This window comes from Salvia splendens, chromosome 8 (assembly GCF_004379255.2).
Source record: "Salvia splendens isolate huo1 chromosome 8, SspV2, whole genome shotgun sequence".
Taxonomy (NCBI): domain Eukaryota; kingdom Viridiplantae; phylum Streptophyta; class Magnoliopsida; order Lamiales; family Lamiaceae; genus Salvia; species Salvia splendens.
In genome coordinates, this window is record NC_056039.1 from 16,670,780 (window position 1) to 16,696,807 (window position 26,028).

General features: G+C 45.2%; 1 protein-coding gene across 1 annotated transcript; it reads right to left on the minus strand.

The window, feature by feature from the left end:
- Positions 1 to 4,708: 4,708 nt before the first annotated feature.
- Positions 4,709 to 24,507, minus strand: LOC121745843 (staphylococcal-like nuclease CAN2). Its single transcript, XM_042139790.1, has 9 exons — positions 24,428 to 24,507; positions 24,278 to 24,354; positions 5,867 to 5,907; positions 5,669 to 5,779; positions 5,387 to 5,574; positions 5,266 to 5,322; positions 5,037 to 5,196; positions 4,883 to 4,951; positions 4,709 to 4,807 (listed from the first exon to the last, which is right to left on the minus strand). The coding sequence occupies exons 1-9, from the start codon at positions 24,505 to 24,507 to the stop codon at positions 4,709 to 4,711; spliced, it is 882 nt and encodes a 293-aa protein (XP_041995724.1).
- Positions 24,508 to 26,028: the final 1,521 nt, after the last annotated feature.

Genomic DNA, 26,028 nt, shown 5'->3' on the forward strand with positions numbered 1-26,028 from the left:
TGTAATTATTTCGCCACTCGAGGGTGAAGGAAATCATGTGTGCTGCCGGTATCAATAAGTATACTGACCGTTGTCTTCGCGATTGTACCCACAACATTGACGGGCGAGCCTTAGTGCCTCCGGCCAAAGCGTGAAGATGCGACAAATCCGCGGTGATAACTGTTTCGCCCTCCTCACTGCAATCAGACTCCTCAAGCATGGTGTCACCCTCATCCTCGCCCACATAAGAAAGCATCTTCTATTTGCACACATGGCCCAGCGCCCATTTTTTCGGACAATGCTAGCATAGTCCCTTCCTTGAGCGCTCTGCTTTCTCTGTGTTCGAAACCCGAATCGGCCTGAAGCTCGGTTTCATGGATTCTTTGGCCGACGTGTCCGCCTGGCCGACTGGCGGGCCCTGACTGATAGCAGGAAACCGTGAGTCGCGGCTGGTCTACTTGCCGTGGTTCGGCGGGGATTGTCGTTCCTCGTGCGACGTTGCCAGTCGCAAGGCCATAGCTATTGCCTCCACCAAAGAGCATGGTTGTTGTAACTCCACCTTCTCTTGGATAGGTTCCTTAAGGCCAGTTATAAAAATTGGGATAAGCGCCTCCTCGGAAAGGCCTTGTACTCGATTAAGATAGCGTTCAAAAGCATCATGATATTTGGCAACCGAACTTGTCTGAACCAACTTGGACAACGAGCCAATGCAATTGCGGAAGCTCTGCGGGTAATACCTGTGGCACACGTATTCCAAGAATTCCCGCCACATTACCACTGGGTTGTTTGCCCGGTAATTAAAAATCCACTCGACGGCTGGCGGTTGAAAAAGCATAACCACATAATGAAGACGCTCAGAATCTGGCATCTGCTGGTGGTCGAAATAATATTCGACTCGTGAAATCCAATTCGCCGCATTCGATCCGTCAAAGCGGGGTGCCTTCATGGTGAGATCCTTTGGTCTATAAGTCCTGGCGGTGGTGTGACCCATGTGATTGATAGGCGAGTCCCACGATGTAGGCTAACGATACCCTCGAAAGCCCATATCGAACTCCGTTGTGTAGCTATCGGCCGGTCTATCCCAACTAGAGTGCTGCCGAGGAACAAGGCGAGAGTGGTAGGGGACCGCGGCTGAACCGTGCTGCGCGAAGCTGCCCTCTCGCATGTGCATATCGCGAGCGGCGCCCTGACGGCATCGGACATCCCCACCACGGTCACGCCAACCATGGTTGAAAAACCGGGGGACATCCTCGTCGACAGCCCAAACTTCGCGCTGGGAGCGATACCCCTCAAGGTCCGCATCATTTGAAAAATAAGGCAGATCCGGGTCAGGAATGTGCGGTGCCTCCAGTTTATCGACCCGCCTATCCGTCGAATCCAACCTACATTCCAACCTGTCGAACCGCGCCATGATCTTCTCAAGCCTTAGGGAGGACGAATCGCTAGCCCCCGTAACATCGCGAGGCGGGTTGTTCGATTCCAGGTCCTCGCGCCGCGGCATCCGTTGCTGGCCATCATCGTGGTGACTGTTTGCCGGAAAGCGACAAGACTGATCGCCCCCCAACTCCTGGGCATTGCCTCCGGTGAGGAGGCCGATCGGCGGAACTAGGTCATCCGAGCCGTTCATGGAGAGTACGCAATGAAAGACAACAGTTGTTAAGGATGCTCTTCCTCTACGTTCGAATTCCCACACAATCAAGAAACTCGGGCTGAAGTCTTCGAGCGCCCAAGAGGTTTGGGTCAGCGATTACTTCCGGCAAAGGGAGTGCTGAGCGCGAGAGAGATTCTCGTCGGCAGCGTTAGAGATCGTTTCTTGATGTACAATTAATTGAGCCAGATAAGTAATTTCATAGATAGCGTAATTGATGACATAGTGGCTCTATTTATACTAAAGAGCCTACGGTTGGTTCGACCTAACCTATACGTTCGGGAAAGAACCAACTAAGAAAATCCGAACGGGGCTTATAATTCGCCCGACTCAATTACAAATAGAATAATAATAATAATCCCAAAAATAAAGTAACCAAGACATAAATTAAGAAAATACTATTAAACGAACTAGTCGCTGCTAAGCGACTTAGTTCGCGAACTTCTGCGGCAGCTTGATTCGATCCCGCGGCCTCAACGTTCTCATCGCTGCTGCTGCCTTCTTCTTCTGTTGCTGCGGCAAGGGTGCTTCAGGGGCTGCCGCGCACTCCTCTGCTTCAGGGGCAGCCGCCCGCTCCCCATCCTCGGATGGATCGATGTTGCTGTCGCGAGGGCAACTCGTATCAGTTTGTCACCATTTTTTATTAGGATGTCCCAATACTCCACTAGTAAATCACCATTTTGCCTTTTAGGATTCAACTATGATTTATTAAGTCTTATTAACCAAATTATCTAAATTATCTAAATTATCCTTACCTCATATTCTACTCACCAATGATTTAATTATCATTTCACTCACAATTGGACTCTCCCTCTTCACATAGATCTCCCCTTTCGCCACCATCTTAGTTTATCTTATATTACTATGTCCCCTTATTTTACGTTTAGATTGTATAAATTGGTTAACATTGCAATACATTTGTTGGTTGTGTGGCCATGAACTGAGTTGGTGTACATATGCTCAATGGTGCATGGGATCAAGATTAGGAAATATACATGAGTGACTCTTTCCCCTTGTTTTGTTCTTGATAGTGCTTTTGAGAATTCCGGAAAGCTTGTATGTAGGCTAAAGAAATCTTGGTATAGATTAAAACAAGCTAATGGTACCTAAAATTCTCTGGTTTTGTGATACGGTCATATTTTATACTCCCTCCGTACCATTGAAATAAACCATATTTCCTTTTTCGTTCGTCCCATACAAATAGTCCATTTCCATTTATGGTAACCTTTTTTCTTCTTCTCTTTTACTGTATCATTTATGGTCCCACCACCCACTACACAATTTCAACTACTTTTTCTCTTTCTTTCTTACTTTACCAATTACACATTAAAACTCGTGACAACCCTAAAGGGCCTATTTCTATGGGACGGAGGGAGTATTATCATATCTCTATTATTTAGTCTATTTAGTATTATATCATCATATCTTTCCCATATATTGTTTTCTTGTTCATTAAGTTAGGGTTAGTATTATAAATATGCGACACTGTTATTCTTTTCAATAAGGATGAAATACAACTATCCATATTTATTTTCACGAATTTGTTTTAATTCGTTACTATTCTGGGTTTGATCGACGGCAAGCTTCTGGGACTACCGTTTATCCATCACCCAGATCGCAATCGCGATGCCGGAATATTGTTAAAGGAAATTATCCCTTAACAGTTTGTTAGTATGTCTTGAATCTATGCTTTGTTTATGTTTTTGGTCTTAATTGTTATATTGGGCCTAGCCCGTCTTGTGTGCCTATTTATATAGAAGTAGGGCACGTAACTCTGTAATCTGAATACAATCTGTTTTCCTTTCTTGTCCACGAATTTGAATACAACGTAGCCAACACAACGTTGGTGAACCACGTAAATCTGTGTCTCTTAAGTTTCTGTTTGTCTCGATTACACAATTACTCTATTCTGTCACAACATAATTTGGCATGCATCAATCAGCCTTAGATCATTCCTATTTCTTTAAACATTCCAATAGTTGGTTACTTTGGGATTGTCATTTATGTAGTCATATATCTTGTTGCTAGCAGTGGTCTGGACAAATAAACTCAGAGGCCTACCAAGAGTTGGCTACTATATTATATTTGTGCTAATACATATACAGGGAGGTTCTGGCCGAACCAGACATCCTCAATCATGTGAGGCTGTCAAGTTATCGCTTCTACTCGAAATGGAACTTGCTGTCGGAACTAGGCACGGAGGACTATACCTTTGTGAAGCCTGCTAGAACCTTGTCATTTGGCTTGCCTCACTTTTTATATTGTGCCAACAGAAGGGTTTCATCATCACTTGGTTTTGTAATACTGATAAAAGCTTTTCTGTTTGCAGTGTATTTCTAGGCTGCCATGCTTCTATAACAGTGATGCTTGGCTTTGTTTTCAAATCTCGCGGTTACTTCAAATAAAGCTATCGTTTGGATCTTAATTATCATCAGGTGCTCAGTTTTCAAATTATCTCTTGTTCTGCCATCTTCTGTTTCCATCTTAACACACAGTTCTTCGATGTTGATGGATCACTGCATCCCTTCGGCTTTTAATTTTTCTGAGTTTTGGTTGATATGATGTGTATTTAAGGATTTTGGCTACCATAAGAAACTAAATATATTAGCTGTGTTTCAAGTAAAGAAACTATGATAATGACTCTTTTGGTAGCATTGCTGGAGTAAAATCTAAGACTGAAACATTGATTATATTGCTAAAGGCTAACTGTGGATAATTGACATTAGAACTTGCTCACATAACATAAATTGTCAAAATCTTGCTTCATCTGTATGAATGCACCAAGTGGTGGATCCAGGATTTCGGAAATAGAGGGGACGGACATGGGAATTTTACGTCCGAATAAGGGAAAATTAGTCACATGGCCCGCCACTAAATGCACCCACTTTTGCTGGCACAACTGGCACAAAATATTGAAATAATTCTTGTGATTTGCAAGATATGATCTGATATTTTATATAGTTGTGCTTGGAAAGGGAATGAAATATCAAAGTTTTAACAAGTTAGGAAAGATCTCAATACCATTTGCTTAAATACAACATAATCACATTATGATCCTTGTGGACCAAGATGGTGTGCTATTTATCTGCCTTGACGTCGGTCCTTTCTCCACTCCCACGGCATCTCAGGGTTAGAAGACGACCATAAACCCACACGTTTTGCGCGAGCCTCTTTCTCCCACTACATTGTACACAACATAAAGGCTTAAAATCCAAAATAACCAGGGAAGAAGATAAGGTGTAACTGGATGATAACCTTATCCAACTCCGGACGTCGATCGTAGGCTTTGTAGTGCCATGCTAGCCCCTTCTTAAGCATCGATTCCTATCAAAATTCAAAACTCTCATGTCGCCGCATTGTGTTCAAATCATAATCAAAGATTCCATCGGAGAGAGGTTGATCATACTACCTGAACGAAGATGCCATTGCAATATATATCTCCTACGCACCTACCATAACGATCTTCATCAAACACAAGGACTCTTAAACACTTGTTCTGCACAATCTTTACCAGCTCGTCCTTCGCTTCTTGTCTAAACGGCATTTTACCCTCCGGTGCATCAATTCCCCTGTTTAAGTATCATACAAGTCTCAACAATCATCACATTCAAATGCATTTTATGTAAAAAAAAAAATACCTCAATCTTATTCTGTATTTCTTGGCAAGAACCTCCTCGTGTTGAAGGTTTATCACCCTGCAAACAAAGCCTTATCAGCACCGGTTTTCTAATCTATTCTGTACGCACATATCATCCGAACTTATATCCTGCATCAATAATATATCTGTGGAGTTCATCCGCACGATCATAATTCCTCTGAGCGCGAGCGCTAGCTCTTTCAAAAGCTGCAACATGGACCTCCCTAGGAACATTCGCAGACTCCCTAGAGTCCTCAACGCTTACATATACTGTAATTGTATCGCCATCAGCCACAGCCTTGGGATCCACCTGTAGACACCGCCTGATCGCACAGTTACTGAATAAGAAACAACGTTTAAATAATTGGAAAATGGTTGAAAAGAAGCGTCTTTTTGTATCTCACGGGTATAGTATGTAATTCGAACTTGAGACCTTGAGGCCGGGAGGGAGGAACCCCGGTGGTGAGCTCCACCAAAGTGTGAGGCAGGGGAAGGCCATAGAAAGCTAAGAGACCCTTTACAAGCAAAGCAATCAAGATTACATAAATCAACATTGTTGTACGCATTATTCCAAGAGGTATGAGGCTAATCCTGTTAGAAACCTCGACGTCTGCCTTCTGATGCCTCTTGAGCATTGGCGGACCTGCGGATGCGACTTGCGGTTTTCTTTGATTCAAGTTATATGGAAGAGATAACTGAACCAGATGGATCAGCTAGCAAATGTCGTTGCTACTTGATCAAGTTGCTCTCGCTCTTGCACGCCACCAATGTAATTTATAAACTCTCAATTTTGCACTACTTTAACAGTAAAGCGGCAAGTTCGGGGTCGATCCCACAGAGAAGCTTGTGTATCAAGTGTGTGAGTAGTGAACAGGGGGTTGGCTGCTGCCACGCTTTAACTTTTGGGAGTTTTTAACTATTGATTTTACTTTAGATAGAAAAGTAACTAACTATTTGCTGAATGGAATTTTAACTACTGGGTCAAGTGAAATTCAGACTGGAATGAAAATTAACTACTTAGAATAGTAAACACGATGACGAAAACAGAACAACTTCGATTTTATATTCAGAATCCAAACAAGTGCAGCGAACATGCGGAATACAAAAAGCTCGAAACTTTAACTACAAAGCAACTTGAAATTAAACTAAGCTAACACTACGGAAATACGAAAGCAAGTAAACTGAGAAAATCCTCGGCAGGAAACTTGAGACAACGCTGACAGATACAGAGTATTCTGTAGTGCTCCCTTCGGTCGCTCTTTTCTCTAACTAAGCATTACTTTATCTAAACTATCTAGAGGACTGGACTAAACTAGAGAACTAACTAAACTAAAGACAGAAAGTAAAAGATCCCATTCTTTTGTGGTGGCACATCCTCTATTTATAGGCTCGGCACGACCTCCAGCTGGATAACGATCTTGGCAGGGAATATTCTCTCATGCTGAGAGTGAGCGACTCATTGATTGCTACATGCTTTCCTTCTAGAATGACGACGCTTTTCAGTAACAGATTCATGACTCAGCTCCGTCCTTGCGTCTCATATATCAGCACGTGTCCCCTTCTAGAACGTTGTCCTTGATAACAGAATGATGCACACCATCCAGCTCATTGCCTCACATGTCCTTCTAGAAGCCAGTGGTTCCCTCCTTGACTATTTGATTACCTCCCTTGATCAACTCCCCCGATTCCTAGCCTTTTTTTGCCTATTGTACTTGCTTGATCAGTTTGGCCTTGTTGCCTTGGTCAAGCGGCATTCCTGCACATTTAACACTTGCTTTGCCCGATAAAACCGATCAAGTAGCGTACATTTTACCCCTAAACCGATGCATGAAATGTGCCTTATCAAACTGCTCACACTTAAAACATACTTGTCCCCAAGTATAAAGAAAAAGATAAGACAAATTTCAGGCATGGTGTACTCATTTCAAGAAAATAAAAGAAGACGAAAAAGAAAACAAGACTCGAAATAAACACATATTCACATAGATGCATTAGATCGAATAAATCTCCAACAATCATACCCGAGGTCGAGGTCAATCCATTTTCCAGCAGCTTATGCTTCTTCCTTTTCGCTTTTACTTGATCAAGGTGTCAGTTCGTCAAGATTGCCCAATTTCAAAACCACTGTTGGATTCACTCAGTCACTCATTTCTCACTAGAGATGTTAGGACTGTTCACTCGGTATTGCCACAAATTTAATACATCGAATCGGATTGCACAAGATAGTTCTTTAAGGTCTTTGTTTCGGGTGTAATGGGGCTTAAGTGTAGTGGTGTATCAAGGTAGGGTCCTAGGTATTCTAAGTTTAAAAATATAAACCGTAAAAAGAAAAACACATGAGTCAAGAGACCAAAGATTTGAATTTTTTTATTTTGCCACTAGATACCTCACTTGGTCAAGTGGTGACTTTTAGCCTTAAATTTTTGGCTTATTTTTCTAACTTTCTACTTACCGGGTCAGGTTACAACTTTTTCCTGCCCCCTTTTTTCTCAACTTATCTTTTCTCTCTCTCTCTCTCTCTATCTCTCTCTCTCTCTCTCTCTCTCTCTGACTTGATTTCTAACTTGATCAACCTGATTGATTAACTCGCTCAACCCGGCTACCTTTTATTTTTACTTTCTATCGTACCACCCCTTAGTTTGAAATGACTCATCTCTTGACCTATTTTCCTCATGTGTTTGTAAAAGAAAAGGAAAAGTGTATGGATATGGGTTCTGGTTTCAAAAGAACGGGTCAAAGTGTATAGGCTCAATTTGGTTAACTAAGGGATGAATTGCTTGGCGAGGCGGGTTCGTGGAGCGAAAGAAGAAAAGACTCAAATTGGTTAAGTCCTAATGCCTTTAATCCTTACGACTAGTGCAATTTTCATCTAAATATAAAAAATTCAGCCTCTCGTAAAATTATTTTTTTTATAAAAATAGTAGAAAGTGTTCTACTTTGGCTTATAACTCACATATAGAGAGGCTTCACAGTAAGTTTAAAATTTGAGCATTTACATCATACTTGCGTCGTTCAAACTGATCAAGTTTTTTTGCAATCAAGTTTCAACATGTAAACATATTGATTCTTTTCTCTAACTCTTCCCAAAGTAATCAAGTCTTCCACTTATCCAATTTCGTGCGTATTGCCTATTTATTACTAACTGATATTTTGTGTTTTCAAACTTTTGACATGTATGATTTTTATTTTCTGGAACTAACCCTCCCCCTTCCCACTGCGTATGAACTCGTCCTCGAGGGACTGGATGTAGTGGAAAAGGGTTAGGTACAGACAATGCATGCCAGAAAAAACAAGGAAAACTTTTCACACTTAGACCAGACACTGGGCTAAGTGTGAAATAGTGCCAACAGTCAAACATGCCAATCAAAACAGAAAAAATAAACAAAAAACAAAACAGATATAGGCATACCAACAAACACAAACAAAAACAAACATGCATAACTTCTCACACTTAGACCCAACACAGGTCTAAGTGTGAGGTGGAGCAGAAAATCAGTTATACAAAACAAAATCAAATAAAATTAAAATTGTTTTGAGATTTAAATGAGCTGAGATGGGGGGGTTGTACTTAATGCTTCCGGGGAGGTTGACTGGTGGGAGCTGTGGGTGGGCTGGAGGATGATGGGCGCCTAGACGGAGGAGAGCTTGTAGAGGGAGGTGGTGGTTGGCTGGCAAGGGTCTGTTGGCGGATCGCCTCCAGAATCCTAGCTTGAGCAACCAGCTGGGCATGAAAGTTTTCCACCAGGTGCTTAAGCATCTGCTCTATGCGGAGCCTCCATTCATTGTTAGCCCGTGCAGCCTCCTCTGGCTCTGTCGTGGGGACCATCTCCAGCCTTCGTCTCTGCTGCCTCTCAGGGCTTACCGGACGATTGGCCGTCCTCCTCCCTTCTTCGCGCCTGGCCTCCTGCTGCTCTTTCTGCCTCTCCTGCCTAGCCTTCGTATAGAATCGAAGCTTCCCGCCGGGCAGCCGTTCGAGTACCTGTATTCTTACAAAGAAATCCGGGTTAAATAATTCGGGCTTAGGGCAACTGCCCGGATGCTCCACGTCCCTGTGGAACACCAGGGTCCAATTCTGCTTAAGATATGCCCCGAGAAGATGGCAGATATTGAGGTGGCGGGCAGGGCTAGTGGCAATCTGATTTATTGAGTAAACATGCCAGTAGCCAAGGTGCACCCTCCTCTGCTCCTTCATGCTCCACATAAAGTAGAGCTCAGCCAGAGTAATGATCGCCAATGTATTGGCTTGGCCAAGGAGATTGCAGGCAAGGTAGACCTGGGCAAGGCGGAGGGCCGGATTAGCAATATGGGTTCCTCTGGACTTAGAGGCTTTGAAATCGGGGGCATGTCCGTTGCACAAGGCCTGCCAGACGGCCTGCTGATCGAAGTCCGGCTTCCTCTAAGGAAGGCTAATGTCGCCCCCTAAATATTTTCCACTAGCGACCTGGGACTCTGTATAGAGTCTCATCCTCACAGAGAACTCGTTCATGCTCATCTTCTGCTCACGCCCGAACACCCGGAAGGAGACGCTCCTGGCCTCCGAGTTTGTGCTTCCGGTAAACCGGAAGAACATGAACAATTCTTTGGCTAGGTCCTCAGGCACTAAGGTATACTCGATCTCCAGCAGCCATTTAAAACCAATGCCGGTAATGTACTCGGCGAATCTCTCCTCAACCCGGATAGTCTCCAGGGCTGGCTGGTGGAGTTTCTTGCCGACCTTCAGCCGTTTCGTGGGCGTCACCCTCTGGTGGACCTCCTCAGCCCATTTGGGGTCTTCAAATTCCAGCATCTGTTGTAGTATTTCGCTGGGGGGGCAGAAAGTCCTCCATAGAGTCGTCGTCAATGTTCACAACCTCGATCGGTTGTGTCGGCCCTAGGAGAGTAGGGGAGTTGGAGCGTCCGCCACTTGGTGGTGTCAGAGCGTTGGGAGCAGTCGTGCCCTCTGCATCTGGTTGCGGCACGAATTCTGTTTCGGCAGCTAGAGTGGCGGCCGGTCGCGCCTCTTCTTCCTCAGAATCGTCCCCACTGTACTGCACCAAGGGGGCGATGGATGTAGGTTGAGGGGTGCGAAGGGGGGCTTGTGTTTGGGAGATAGATGGAGGGTGTCGGGGAGGATTTTGGGAGGTGGAGGTTGTGGCTTTGTCCTTCGACAGGGATATTCCAAGTCGGGCTTTAACGGTGGTGTAAACCTTTGCGATATCCATCTCGGAGGGCATACTCGGAGGATTATGGTCAGGCGCCGTAGAGCCTCTTCATCCACCTCGGGAGGTGGAACGGCGACGGTGGTTTGTGGTGGAGGATTAGGATTTTCTAATTGGGGTTGGACGGAAGTTTCCCGGTCTCCCGGTCACCACTGTCGGCACCGAAACTGGATGAGGAGGATGAAGTCGGGAGTTGTTCAAGCAACATTGTCACTGGTAATGGCGGTAGGTCTTGGTGAAGAGGATGATAACTTGGGCAAAGGTTTTGATCTTGGGAGAATTTTGATGAGAGCAAAAGGAATGTACTGTAGGCGGCTCGGGTAAAAGTGGTATACGGATTTGAAATCTTCCTTTTATAATGATATCGCGGTTGTTGGGATCCTCGACTGTTGAGATCTCTGCGGCTGTTCAGATCCTTGGGACTCTTCATGTACAGACGCGTCTTTTCAGAGTCCCAGCTGGCTTAGCTTCTCCGATACGCTTCCTTCCTCTCTCCAGGACGTTCTGTCCAATGCGGCAGTTGGTGCTTCCTGGCACCTTTTCAGTCACTGCGCACATCCTTTCATCACCTGCCCTGATCAACAAAAGTACTGTACCACCAATTAAACTCGAATTGCTCTGATCAAGTGGACAATTAATTCCAGATGAAAACTCAAATAGTTCCACTTGATGAGCTTTCGTTCTTACTTCCGACTTTTAATTTCTAAAATTAAAATAAAAAAACATGAAAAACTATTTACACTAACTACAAAGGATTTGACCGAGTTCCCCTGGAATGTCACTTGATCAATTTAATAGATTAAGAATTTGTTGCTTGATCAAGCAGACTACCCATGAGTACCCGATCACTCCTTTTACCTGCTCACTGGATAAGATTAGGCAGGATTAGTGGAATTTATTCCACTATGCCCACTTCGGTCTTGTCTCTAAAGGGCTCAACCCGATGACTCTTTACCACGAGGGAGAACGAATTGGGGGTGACTAAACTTTATTTTACCCTAATATTACCCGCAAGTGTACAGGGTTATCGTAGCAAATAGCAAGCAAGAGTATATCGTATCCCACAGAGACAATTAAGTGTAAACCTAAGTACCACGAACAAACTTCAACTACTATCCAGACAATCAGGAATTTTGGTTTTGAAACTAACAACTAATGAAAACATGTAAATGCAAAGATTAAAATAGAACACTTAAACAAGAAAGCAAGGAACCAAGTTGTGTAAGATGATAGAGAAATATGCAGAATTCAAGGATCTGATGCACAACTCATAGCCTAACCCAATTAAAACCAATTTACCATTTAAAGTCTCTAGAATTGTTGAATCAATCACAAAGGTGGATTAAACACCCTCCCGAGGTGAGAAATCTGTAGATTAGGTGTAATAAGTGAAGTCCCCTTCTAAATCTTAGACCTAACTCCCAAAGGTTTGATTAGATTAAAGATCCCACTCATAATCTCAACTCTCCCGAGTTTTATTGAATTAAGGTGTGAATTATTCTTCTTTCAAGATTAATTAATTCATCTCCCGATTACTCTAAGAAATCCTAACACTCCCAATTGGTGATCAAGCAATTGATAGGAAAAAAGCACAAGAATAATTCAAACAATTACAAGAGCAAGATAAAAACAAACTTAATTGGATTAAAACTATGAATCAATGCATCTTCACCAAGAATTCCACATAAAGGGTTTAGTTACTCATGTTCATGGCGGAAATCAGACAAAAACTAAGAAAAACAAGAGAAACCATGATACGAATTACAATTGGCGGAGGAATCGAAGATTGAATCTTCAATCTTCTTCCAAGAGTTCTTCAGAGAGAAGGAATGTGTGTTTTGCGGCTGGTAGAGAATGCTTTTTCGTTGCCCTAGCTTCTCTCTCTTATTTTTCCCTTCAGAAAAATCGCGTCTGGGCTAAAAAATGTCAGTCAGACGGACTCGGCCGGGTGGAATTATTGCACATAAAATTCACCCGGTCGGGTAGAAGTCTCTGGACTCTTTATGAAAAAAATTGTCCACCCGGCCGGGTGGAATTATTGCACATAAAATTCACCCGGCCGGGTAGCTTCCGGCAGTCCGCGCAGCTTTCGTAGATCAGTCGTATCTCTCTCATCCGAACTCCGATTGGGGCGTGTGAGGTACCCACGCGAAGCTCTTTCGATGATGAAGACAATGGTACTCTCAAAATAAGATTTGGACCCCATATTGATAGGCAGATTAACGTTTGAAGCAGACCCCAGTCAATGCTTGGCTCATTTTGACCATTTTTTACCTATTTTAACTTCAAACACTGGATAAACTCATCAAAGCACCTTTATAGTGAAATATGGACGTAAACTCAAGTAATATGCATTTAAACACCAATTATCATCAAGTTTAACGCCTAATAAAACAGTTAAAATACGAGTTTGTCAGGGGGTATCCTTGGAGTATGTTTGCCTCCTATGTGTGCATTGTCATGATGGTACGAGGGTCCGCCCATTTTGAATTCCGCCTCGTGGGTATCAGTTTGAGTTGACACTGGAAGAGTAGCTCTTTCTGCCCCACTATGAGCTCTTCCTTTCTCAAAGCGGGGTCGAGTCTGCGTTGTCGATCAAGGTGGGGTGTCACTCCTTCTTCTAACATGGCGGGATGCATGCACAGATCTGGGTTAATCTCTATAAAGTCTGTTGTTTTCCACTTGACTACCTCTTGACCCAGCCTCAGCTCCTCCATCAATTGTCATCCATGTCCTTGCAGAGTTGGTTTGACTGGTTTTTGATATGTCTGGTTGGATAGGTTATTGAGGGTAACTAGCGATGCAGGTAAAGACAATAGTTGCCTTGTAGCCGCGGGACTCTCCTTCAGCATTCTTCTCAACGGGGCGGCTTGGTCAGGTGGTTTTTCGACCCTTGCCGGTTGAGTGATCTCTTTGGACTCAGCTGGTCGTGGCGGCTTACAGAAATCCATAATTGCCCTTTCAATGGCTTGATCATCTATTTCCCCAATCATCGTTGCATCGAACCATTCAGCAGCTTCCTTCTTAAGCTGTTCATCTTCAATGCAATTAGTGGACGGTCTTTTGAAGAGTTCCTTTCCTAGATACCTTTGCTCCCAAGGTCCGATAGTATCTACCGATTGTATGGTCTCACTGTCCTGTGGCTTCCTTACAGCTTCATCAATGTCGAATGTAAGTTGTTCTCCATTAAAATCCAGATTCATCGTCCCATGGCGGACGTTAATGACTGTGCTGGTTGTAGATAGGAATGGCCTTCCGAAAAGGACTCCAATAGACTCCTCCGCTCCTGGCTCTGTCATCTTTATGACGAAGAAGTCAGCGGGGTACATGAACTTGTTTACTTTGACGATTTCATCTTCCAGAATCCCCTCTGGGTGAATGTAAGACCCGTCTGCTAGCTGTATAGCTTCTCCCAGCTTTTCATATATAGAATATGGCATAACATTGATGGAAGCCCCTAGGTCGCATATTGCGTGTTCCATTCGAACGTTTCTGATGCAAATTGGGAGCGTGAACACTCCTGGGTCAGTCTTCTTTGGTGGAAGATCGCTTGGTTGGATTGCCACGGTTACATTTTCTGCTTCGACTATCCTTCCCTCCTCAGTTTCCTGTTTAAGGGTACTAGACTCTCCTTCTTTTGTGACTTGATCATGGGCGCTGGACTCAGAGCCTTCTTCATGATTGGGTCTGTCTGCGGGTGCTGGAGAACTCGCAAATGGGCTTTGATAAACTCTTCCTGATTTTATAGATACTGCATTGACATTCTCTCACCTAGTAGGTTGCTGCACTGTAGCTGGAACCTTTCCTTCATTTCCCCTCAGCTCGCCCAACGACATGGCGACCTGTGATAACTGCTTCATCAGCATCTCCAGTGCAGCCCTCTGTTCTCTCTGGCCTTCTTGGATTTCCCGCATCACATCATTAGGATGGTGCGGTACTATCATATCTCCTTGGCCATCGTTGGGGTGTCGGTTGTATCTTTGATTCGGTGGTCCCCCACCGTGGTTGGGTTACGGGTAGTCAAATTGCCCATAATGTTCTTGCTGGTATTGCGGTTGGGTATGCTGTTGGTTGCTTCTCTGGTCTGACGGGACATAACTCACCATTTGGTTGTTCGGTTACCTTCCCTGGTTGCTTGACTGGGGGCCTTGCTGTCTGTACCCCCAGTTTCCCTCATTCTGTCTGTTTGACCAGTTTGGCTGCCCTCCACTGGACCAGTTCCCTTGAGGTCCACTTGACCAACCTGCCTGTCCTCCCTGCATTCTGATCCCTCCACTGTTTGTCCTCTCCTGGTTTCGGGCTGGCCAGTTGCGCTGCCCCTCAGAGGGTTGCATCTGTTGTGTCAAGGGTTCAGGTGGTTGGCTCTGATTCTGATCAGTCCAACTGAAGTTAGGGTGGTCTCTCCATGGAGCGTCTCTCTGTTTGCCCTGGATCCAGTTGTCATTCGCATTCCAGTGGCCGACGGCATTCACTTGGGGGAAACTCGCAATATTAATACTGATGCTCTTCCGGTGGTGGCGGCGGCGCATAGTGCTGCTCTTTGGGTGCACGTGGCGGAGGTGCTCTGGATTTTTCTACTGCCTCAAGCAGCTTCTTCTCCATATGCTCGAATCGAGGCTCCAATTTTTCATCACTGCGTGCCTCTGCTGCGTGTACTGCACCTCTTCGGTACTGGCCTCCGGACGTCTCATACGAGCGCTTGGCCTCAATGAGCCTCTCCAGGATGTTCTTGGCTTGGCTGAATGGGGTCTTTGAGAAATCCCCCTGAGCTGCTAGGTTGAGATCATTCTTACTATCGACTGTCAATCCACCGTAAAAGATCGAGTAGATCTACTGCTCCCCCAGCTTGTGGTTGGGGCATGCTTGAAGCAGCCTTTGGAACCTATCACAGTACTGGCCAAGGGGCTCATCATACTCCTGTCTTGGTTTTGTAATCTCCCGCTTGAGGGCACTCGTTTTTTACGCTGGAAAGAAGCGATAAAGGAATATCATTCGAAACTCGGCCCATGTTTTAATTGACCTTTCTAGCAGTCTCAACAGCCATACTCCAGCATCACCGTTCAAAACGAAGGGGATGGCTTTCAGCCTATAATCTTCAGACGTAGATCCAGCCGGTACGGGCTGGATATCACAGTATCGGCAAAATTCCTTTAGGAAGGCGTACGGACACTCTTTTGAAAGGCCGTAAAGATGAGATAAAACAGCCAGTACTCCTGACTTGATCACGATGGTCCGCATCCCAGGAGTAACGACAATGGCATGTGTGGGCTCCTTCTCGTCATGAGCGTGCAGAGAGCCAATTCCTGAGTCGTTGTCGACGAGGGCCATCTCTGCTTTTGCTTGTTCAAGTGGTGGTGGCTGGGGTGGTACGTTCTGCTCTCCTTCTTCTTCGTTGGTCAGTTGTTCAGCGGCGGCTGCTGCTAGTGTGGCTTGGTATCGCGTGGTAGCAACACCGGCTTCCTGGATTCTCCATTGCGCTTTCGTATCTCTGTGTACGAAAGGATGATTCCAGTGTCCACCGCGTTGGTACCTTCTCATGAACAGAAAGAAAAACAAATGAGAAAAGAAATAAACAAAATTATATACACCTATGCGTTACACACAAACATAAAATAACACCATGCTTCCCCGGCAACGGCGCCATTTTGGCTGACCTACGAATGCGACTTGCGGTTTTCTTTGATTCAAGTTATATGGAAGAGATAACTGAATCGGATGGATCAGCTAGCAAATGTCGTTGCTACTTGATCAAGTTGCTCTTGCTCTCGCACGCCACCAATGTAATTTATAAACTCTCAATTTTGCACTACTTTAACAATAAAACAGCAAGTTCGGGGTCGATCCCACAGAGAAGCTCGTGTATCAAGTGTGTGAGTAGTGAACAGGGGGTTGGCTGCTGCCACACTTTAACTTTTGGGAGTTTTTAACTACTGATTTTACTTTAGATAGAAAAGTAACTAACTACTTGCTCAATGGAATTTTAACTACTGGGTCAAGTGAAATTCAGACTAGAATGAAAATTAACTACTTAGAACAGTAAACACGATGACGAAAACAGAACAACTTTGATTTTATATTCAGAATCCAAACGAGTGTAGCGAACATACGGAATATAAAAAGCTCGGAACTTTAACTACAAAGCAACATGAAATTAAACTAAACTAACACTTCGAAAATACGAAAGCAAGTAAACCGAGAAAATCCTTGGCAGGAAACTTGAGACAACGCTGACAGATATAGAGTATTCTGTAGCGCTCCCTTCGGTCGCCCTTTTCTCTAACTAAGCATTACTTTATCTAAACTATCTAGAGGACTGGACTAAACTAGAGAACTAACTAAACTAAAGACGGAAAGTAAATGATCCCATTCTTTTGTGGTGGCACATCCTCTATTTATAGGCTCGACACGACCTCTAGCTGGATAACGATCTTGGCAGGGAATATTCTCTCATGCTGAGAGTGAGCGACTCATTGATTGCTACATCCTTTCCTTCTAGAATGACGACGCTTTTCAGTAACAGATTCATGACTCAGCTCCATCCTTGCGTCTCATATATCAGCACGTGTCCCCTTCTAGAACGTTGTCCTTGATAACAGAATGATGCACACCATCCAGCTCATTGCCTCACATGTCCTTCTAGAAGCCAGTGGTTCCCTCCTTGACTGTTTGATTACCTCCCTTGATCAACTCCCCCGATTCCTAGCCTTTTTTTGCCTATTGTACTTGCTTGATCAGTTTGGCCATGTTGCCTTGGTCAAGCGGCATTCCTGCACATTTAACACTTGCTTTGCCCGATAAAACCGATCAAGTAGCGTACATTTTACCCCTAAACCGATGCATGAAATGTGCCTTATCAAACTGCTCACACATAAAACATACTTGTCCCCAAGTATAAAGAAAAAGATATGACAAATTTCAGGCGTGGTGTACTCATTTCAAGAAAATAAAAGAAGACAAAAAAGAAAACAAGACTCGAAATAAACACATATTCACATAGATGCATTAGATCGAATAAATTTCCAACAATCATACCCGAGGTCGAGGTCAATCCATTTTCCAGCAGCTTATGTTTCTTCCTTTTCGCTTTTACTTGATCAAGGTATCAGTTCGCCAAGATTGCCCAATTTCAAAACCACTGTTGGATTCACTCAGTCACTCATTTCTCACTAGAGATGTTAGGACTGTTCACTCGGTATTGCCACAAATTTAATACATCGAATCGGATTGCACAAGATAGTTCCTTAAGGTCTTTGTTTCGGGTGTAATGGGGCTTAAGGATAGTGGTGTATCAAGGTAGGGTCCTAGGGATTCTAAGTTTAAAAATATAAACCGTAAAAAGAAAAACACATGAGTCAAGAGACCAAAGATTTGAACTTTTTTATTTTGCCACTAGATACCTCACTTGGTCAAGTGGTGACTTTTAGCCTTAAATTTTTGGCTTATTTTTCTAACTTTCTACTTACCGGGTCAGGTTACAACTTTTTCCTGCCCCCTTTTTTCTCAACTTTTCTTCTCTCTCTCTCTCTGACTTGATTTCTAACTTGATCAACCTGATTGATTAACTCGCTCAACCCGGCTACCTTTTATTTTTACTTTCTATCTTACCACCCCTTAGTTTGAAATGACTCATCTCTTGACCTATTTTCCTCATGTGTTTGTAAAAGAAAAAGAAAAGTGTATGGATATGGGTTCTGGTTTCAAAAGAAAACCCTAAAAATAGTAGAAAGTGTTCTACTTTGGCTTATAACTCACATATAGAGTGGCTTCACAGTAAGTTTAAAATTTGAGCATTTACATCATACTTGCGTCGTTCAAACTGATCAAGTTTTTTTGCAATCAAGTTTCAGCATGTAAACATATTGATTCTTTTCTCTAACTCTTCCCAAAGTAATCAAGTCTTCCACTTATCCAATTTCGTGCGTATTGCCTATTTATTACTAACTGATATTTTGTGTTTTCAAACTTTTGACATGTATGATTTTTATTTTCTGGAACTAACCCTCCCCATTCCCACTGCATATGAACTCGTCCTCGAGGGACTGGATGTAGTGGAAAAGGGTTAGGTGCAGACAATGCATGACAGAAAAAACAAGGAAAACTTTTCACACTTAGACCAGACACTGGGCTAAGTGTGAAATAATGCCAACAGTAAAACATGCCAATCAAAACAGAAAAAATAAACAAAAAACAAAACAGATATAGGCATACCAACAAACACAAACAAAAACAAACATGCATAACTTCTCACACTTAGACCCAACACAGGTCTAAGTGTGAGGTGGAGCAGAAAATCAGTTATACAAAACAAAATCAAATAAAATTAAAATTGTTTTGAGATTTAAATGAGCTGAGATGGGGGGGTTGTACTTAATGCTTCCGGGGAGGTTGAATGGTGGGAGCTATGGGTGGGCTGGAAGATGATGTGCGCCGAGACGGAGGAGAGCTTGTAGAGGGAAGTGGTGGTTGGCTGGCAAGGGTCTGTTGGCGGATCGCCTCCAGAATCCTAGCTTGACCAACCAGCTGGGCATGAAAGTTTTCCACCAGGTGCTTAAGCATCTGTTTCATGCGGAGCCTCCATTCATTATTAGTCCGTGCAGCCCGTGGGGACCATCTCCAGCCTTCGTCTCTGCTGCCTCTCAGGGCTTACCGGACGATTGGCCGTCCTCCTCCCTTCTTCGAACCTGGCCTCCTGCTGCTCTTTCTGCCTCTCCTGCCTAGCCTTCGTAGAGAAGCGAAGCTTCCCGACGGGCAGCCGTTCGAGTACCTGTATTCTTACAAAGAAATCCGGGTTAAATAATTCGGGCTTAGGGCAACTGCTAGGATGCTCCACCTCCCTGTGGAACACCACGGTCCAATTCCGCTTAAGATATGCCCCGAGAAGATGGCAGATATTGAGGTGGCGGGCAGGGCTAGTGGCAATCTGATTTATTGAGTAAACATGCCAGTAGCTAAGGTGCACCCTCCTCTGCTCCTTCATGCTCCACATAAAGTAGAGCTCAGCCAGAGTAATGATCGCCAGTGTATTGGCTTGGCCAAGGAGATTGCAGGCAAGGTAGACCTGGGCAAGGCGGAGGGCCAGATCAGCAATATGGGTTACTCTGGACTTAGAGGCTTTGAAATCGGGGGGCACGTCCGTTGCACAAGGCCAGCCAGACGGCCTGCTGATCGAAGTCCGGCTTCCTCTAAGGAAGGCCAATGTTGCCCCCTAAACATTTTCCACTAGCGACCTGGGCCTCTGTATAGAGTCTCATCCTCACAGAGAACTCGTTCATGCTCATCTTCTGCTCACGCCCGAACACCCGGAAGGAGACGCTCCTGGCCTCCGAGTTTGTGCTTCCGGTAAACCGGAAGAACATGAAGAATTCTTTGGCTAGGTCCTCAGGCACTAAGGTATACTCGATCTCCAGCAGCCATTTAAAACCAATACTGGTAATGTACTCGGCGAATCTCTCCTCAACCCGGATAGTCTCTAGGGCTGGCTGGTGGAGTTTCTTGCCGACCTTCAGCCGCTTCGTGGGCGTCACCCTCTGGTGGACCTCCTCAGCCCATTTGGGGTCTTCAAATTCCAGCATCTGCTGGAGGAGGTCCGTGGTCACACCACAGTTTGCTTGGAATAATCGATGGTTGGGGTTGTTGCAGGCCTTCCTTGCTGTCTACGGAATGTTCGGGCCCATCGGAGCTCTCTCCCCTCTGTATCACTGCCCTCTTCCCCTTCTTGTGGAGGGGCAGGTTGGTTTGCATCAGAAATCACAATGCCCCGGGTTGTGGGGTGCTTCCTCTTTGGAGGAGGAAGAACAATTTCTTTTCCTTTCCTCTTCCTCTCTCTCTCTACTCTTTCTGGGCTATCCTCGACAGCCCCCCTCTCTCCCACGGCCTCACTGGCCCCTTGGTTTATCGCCCCAACGGCTCCTTGGTTTTCCGGCTCCTTCGGCTCATCCAACAACCGCCGCACTACCCGGGGCCTCTCCCCCTGCTCCTCTTCCGCCCTCTGCATGCTGGCCACCCTAGCTTCCACCTCTTCCATCAGCGTGTTGATTTCCATTCTGCACGTCCGGCTGCGCAGCGGCTCCTCCTATGTCTCCAGGACCGATTCATCCTCTGCCTGAGGAATGAAGGTCCATTTTGCCCCCCTTTGTTGTAGTATTTCGCTGGGGGGCAGAAAGTCCTCCGTAGAGTCGTCATCAATGTTCACAACCTTGATCAGTTGTGTCGGCCCTAGGAGAGTAGGGGAGTTGGAGCCTCCGCCACTTGGTGGTGTCAGAGCGTTGGGAGCAGTCGTGCCCTCTGCATCTGGTTGCGGCACGAATTCTGTTTCGGCAGCTAGAGTGGCGGCCGGTCGCGCCTCTTCTTCCTCAGAATCGTCCCCACTGTACTGCACCAAGGGGGCGATGGGTGTAGGTTGAGGGGTGCGAAGGGGGGCTTGTGTTTGGGAGATAGATGGAGGGTGTCGGGGAGGATTTTGGGAGGTGGAGGTTGTGGCATTGTCCTTCGACAGAGATATTCCAAGTCGGGCTTTAACGGTGGTGTAAACCGTTGCGATATCCATCTCGGAGGGCATACTCCGGAGGATTCTGGTCAGGCGCCGTAGAGCCTCTTCATTCACCTCGGGAGGTGGAACGGCGACGATGGTTTGTGGTGGAGGATTAGGATTTTCTAATTGGGGTTAGACGGAAGTTTCCCGGTCTCCCGGTCACCACTGTCGGCACCGGAACTGGAGGAGGAGGATGAAGTCGGGAGTTGTTCAAGCAACATTGTCACTGTTAATGGCGCTAGGTCTTGGTGAAGAGGATGATAACTTGGGCAAAGGTTTTGATCTTGGGAGAATTTGGATGAGAGCAAAAGGAATGTACTGTAGGCGGCTCGGCTAAAAGTTGTATACGGATCTGAAATCTTCCTTTTATAATGATATCGCGGTTGTTATTATCCTCGACTGTTGAGATCCCTGCGGCTGTTCAGATCCTTGGGACTCTTCATGTACAGACGCGTCTTTTCAGAGTCCCAGCTGGCTTAGCTTCTCCGATACGCTTCCTTCCTCTCTCCAGGACGTTCTGTCCAATGTGGCAGTTGGTGCTTCCTGGCACCTTTTCAGTCACTGCGCACATCCTTTCATCACCTGCCCTGATCAACGAAAGTAATGTACCACCAATTAAACTCGAATTGCTCTGATCAAGTGGACAATTAATTCCAGATGAAAACTCAAATAGTTCCACTTGATGAGCTTTCGTTCTTACTTCCGACTTTTAATTTCTAAAATTAAAATAAAAAAACATGAAAAACTATTTACACTAACTACAAAGGATTTGACCGAGTTCCCCTGGAATGTCACTTGATCAATTTAATAGATTAAGAATTTATTGCTTGATCAAGCGGACTACCCATGAGTACCCGATCACTCCTTTTACCTGCTCACTGGATAAGATTAGGCAGGATTAGTGGAATTTATTCCACTATGCCCACTTCGGTCTTGTCTCTGTAGGGCTCAACCCGATGACTCTTTACCACGAGGGAGAACGAATTGGGGGGGTCTCCTTGGAGTATGTTTGCCTCCTGTGTGTGCATTGTCATGATGGTACGAGGGTCTGCCCATTTTGAATTCCACCTCGTGGGTATCAGTTTGAGTTGACACTGGAAGAGTAACTTTTTCTGCCCCACTATGAGCTCTTCCTTTCTCAAAGAGGGGTCGAGTCTGCATTGTCGATCAAGGTGGGGTGTCACTCCTTCTTCTAACATGGCGGGATGCATGCACAGATCTGGGTTAATCTCTATCAAGTCTGTTGTTTTCCACTTGACTACCTCTTGACCCAGCCTCAACTCCTCCATCAATTGTCATCCCTGTCCTTGCAGAGTTGGTTTGACTGGTTTTTGATACGTCTGGTTGGACAGGTTATTGAGGGTAACTAGCGATGCAGGTAAAGACAATAGTTGCCTTGTAGCCGCGGGACTCTCCTTCAGCATTCTTCTCAACGGGGCGGCTTGGTCAGGTGGTTTTTCGACCCTTGCCGGTTGAGTGATCTCTTTGGACTCAGCTGGTCGTGGCAGCTTACAGAAATACATAATTGCCATTTCAATGGCTTGATCATCCATTTTCCCAATCATCGTTGCATCGAACCATTCAGCTGCTTCCTTCTTAAGCTATTCATCTTCAATGCAATTAGTGGACAGTCTTTTGAAGAGTTCCTTTCCTAGATACCTTTGCTCCCAAGGTCCGATAGTATCTACCGATTGTATGGTCTCACTGTCCTATGGCTTCCTTACAGCTTCATCAATGTCGAATGTAAGTTGTTCTCCATTAAAATCTAGATTCATTGTCCCATGGCGGACGTCAATGACTGTGCTGGTTGTAGATAGGAATGGCCTTCCCAAAAGGACTCCAATAGACTCCTCCGCTCCTGGCTCTGTCATCTTTATGACGAAGAAGTCGGCGGGGTACATGAACTTGTTTACCTTGACGATTTCATCTTCCAAAATTCCCGCTGGGTGAATGTAAGACCCGTCTGCTAGCTGTATCACCATACCGGTTTTGACAAGCTTAGCTTCTCCCAGCTTTTCATATATAGAATATGGCATAACATTGATGGAAGCCCCTAGGTCGCATATTGCGTGTTCCATTCGAACGTTTCTGATGGAAATTGGGAGCGTGAACACTCCTGGGTCAGTCTTCTTTGGTGGAAGATCGCTTGGTTGGATTGCCACGGTTACATTTTCTGCTTCGACTATCCTTCCCTCCTCAGTGTCCTGTTTAAGGGTACTAGACTCTCCTTCTTTTGTGACTTGATCATGGGCGCTGGACTCAGAGCCTTTTTCATGATTGGGTCCGTCTGCGGGTGCTGGAGAACTCGCAGATGGGCTTTGATAAACTCTTCCTGATTTTATAGATACTGCATTGACATTCTCTCACCTAGTAGGTTGTTGCACTGTAGCTGGAACCTTTCCTTCATTTCCCCTCAGCTCGCCTAACGACATGGCGACCTGTGATAACTGCTTCATCAGCATCTCCAGTGCAGCCCTCTGTTCTCTCTGGGCTTCTTGGATTTCCCGCATCGCATCATTAGGATGGTGCGGTACTATCATATCTCCTTGGCCATCGTTGGGGTGTCGGTTGTATCTTTGATTCGGTGGTCCCCCACCGTGGTTGGGTTACGGGTAGTCAGATTGCCCATCACTGCGTGCCTCTGCATTACAGATATAGAGTATTCTGTAGCGCTCCCTTCGGTCGACCTTTTCTCTAACTAAGCATTACTTTATCTAAGCTATCTAGAGGACTGGACTAAACTAGAGAACTAACTAAACTAAAGACGGAAAGTAAAAGATCCCATTCTTTTGTGGTGGCACATCCTCTATTTATAGGCTCGGCACGACCTCCAGCTTGATAACGATCTTGGCAGGGAATATTCGCTCATGATGAGAGTGAGCGACTCATTGATTGCTACGTGCTTTCCTTCTAGAATGACGACGCTTTTAAGTAAAAGAGTCATGACTCAGCTCCATCCTTGCGTCTCATATATCAGCACGTGTCCCCTTCTAGAACGTTGTCCTTGATAACAGAATGATGCGCACCATCCAGCTCATTGCCTCACATGTCCTTCTCGAAGCCAGTGGTCCCCTCCTTGACTGCTTGATTGCCTCCCTTGATCAACTCCCCCGATTACTGGTCTTTTTTCGCCTATTGTACTTGCTTGATCAGTTTGGCCTTGTTGCCTTGGTCAAGCGGCAATGCTGCACATTTAACACTTGCTTTGCGCGATAAAACCGATCAAGTAGCGTATATTTTACCCCTAAACCGATGCATGAAATGGGCCTTATCAAGCGTCTGACTCACGAGCCGCGAGGCTTCTTCCGCGGATTTAGGGGGCGGTTTTGTCTCCCTCCACGCTACAGCTAGCTTCTTGTACCTTTCATTTTCATGTGTTGCTTAATGCTTTTGCTAAAATCAATTAATTTACCGAAAATTGATCGATAATTTACCAGTTGCATTGAGCTTTTCTTGATGACACAACATGCTTGCCTAGTTCTTTGGCGTAGAGGAATCTTAGAGCGTTTCCCATTTATACAATTTTGGAATTGGGGTTCAATATTTGAGTGTGATTTACAATTGACTTCGAAATTAACGAAAAATCGGAAGAAGGTATTCAACTGAAAATTGCAAATGAAGCTGGGCTTTTGAGTAGCTGCTTCCTTTGTGTGTGTGAAATTCTATTGGAGGAAACGGTGTGACGGATGTCGAGTTCAGAAACGAATGAGGAGAAGACACGGTTTGAGAGCGAAAGGGGAGCGCCTCCTAAATTATTAGTCAATGGCTATTTTCATTGCCTCTTGAAGAAAGGAATCACATGATTAGAAGCTGGAGCATCTGATCACATGATTAGAAGCTTGAGCATCTGTAAATTGTAATGGTGGACGGACGACGTCCGTTTGTCCATGCCAGCAGCATGGAGGGGGGTCGTTCGCCGCTGTGCTCGCGCCTTGCCACGTCCGTCCGTCCGTGCCAGCGGCATAGAGGAGGTCGTCCGCCGCTGCGTTCGCACCGCTGGCACGGCGCTGCTCGATACATCGAGCACGTCCGTGCCAGAGAGCAGGTGACGTGGCGGCACGCGATTGGGCAACGGCATAGTCGTTGCCTTTGAATATTTTTATTTTTAAAAAAAAAAATTATTTTTCAAATCCCAAAAATATGGCCGTTTTTTTGCCAGTTTTTCTGAATTTTTTTGATATTTTTTAAAAAAAATTTCCCAACATCATCTATAAATACACACATTCACCATCCATTTATCACATCAAATCATCTCTCATTCATCTCCCATTCATAATTCTCATACAACCTATCTACAACTTCATCTCTCACTCAAAACCTCAAATGGATTTCAGCATCTTATGGCGGAAGCGGAGCGCGAAGAACAAGAATACTACGAACAACATCGTGCCACTTATGAAGCATATGTCGCAGCGAATACCCCCGCTCCTCCTCCTCAACGAACTAGATCAACTCGCCGCTACATCCATCGTGACCGGGAGGGAGCCCACGAAAGGCTCGTTGCCGACTATTTTGCCGACCAGCCGCAGATTCCGGCAGATTACTTCAGGCGGCGTTTTCGCATGTCAAAGCGCTCGTTTATGCGAATTGTCAACACATTGTCCGTACGTGTTGAATTCTTCCAAACAGGTCCAGATGCAGCCGGCCGGCAAAGTATCACGCCGTTGCAGAAGTGTACATGTGTCATCCGACAACTCGCTACTGGGCAAACGACCGACCTCTTCGACGAGTATTTGCATGTCGGTGAGTCTACTGGAATCCTTTGTCTAAAAAATATTTGCGAGGGCGTTCGTACAACTTTCGGTGACGAATTCCTTCGTGTACCCACCACCGATGATTGTCAACGGTTGCTTCGTCTTCACGAATCAGTCCATGGCTTTCCCGGAATGCTTGGCAGCATTGACTGCATGCATTGGAGGTGGAAGAATTGCCCGACTGCTTGGAGGGGGCAACACTTAAGCGGTCACAAAGGCGGCGGCCCAACACTTATCCTTGAGGCGGTCGCCGACTACCGCCTATGGATTTGGCATGCATA

What these genes read in the sequence shown, in the direction of transcription:
- LOC121745843 (XM_042139790.1), bottom strand. Translation starts at nt 24,507, where the DNA reads ATGGGAAACGCTCTAAGATTCCTCTACGCCAAAGAACTAGGCAAGCAT. An exon ending in AAATACAGAATAAGATTGAG is followed by an intron (nt 5,197 to 5,265) that starts GTATTTTTTTTT and finishes ATACTTAAACAG; the next exon opens with GGGAATTGATGCACCGGAGG. An exon ending in GCAATGGCATCTTCGTTCAG is followed by an intron (nt 4,952 to 5,036) that starts GTAGTATGATCA and finishes GAATTTTGATAG; the next exon opens with GAATCGATGCTTAAGAAGGG.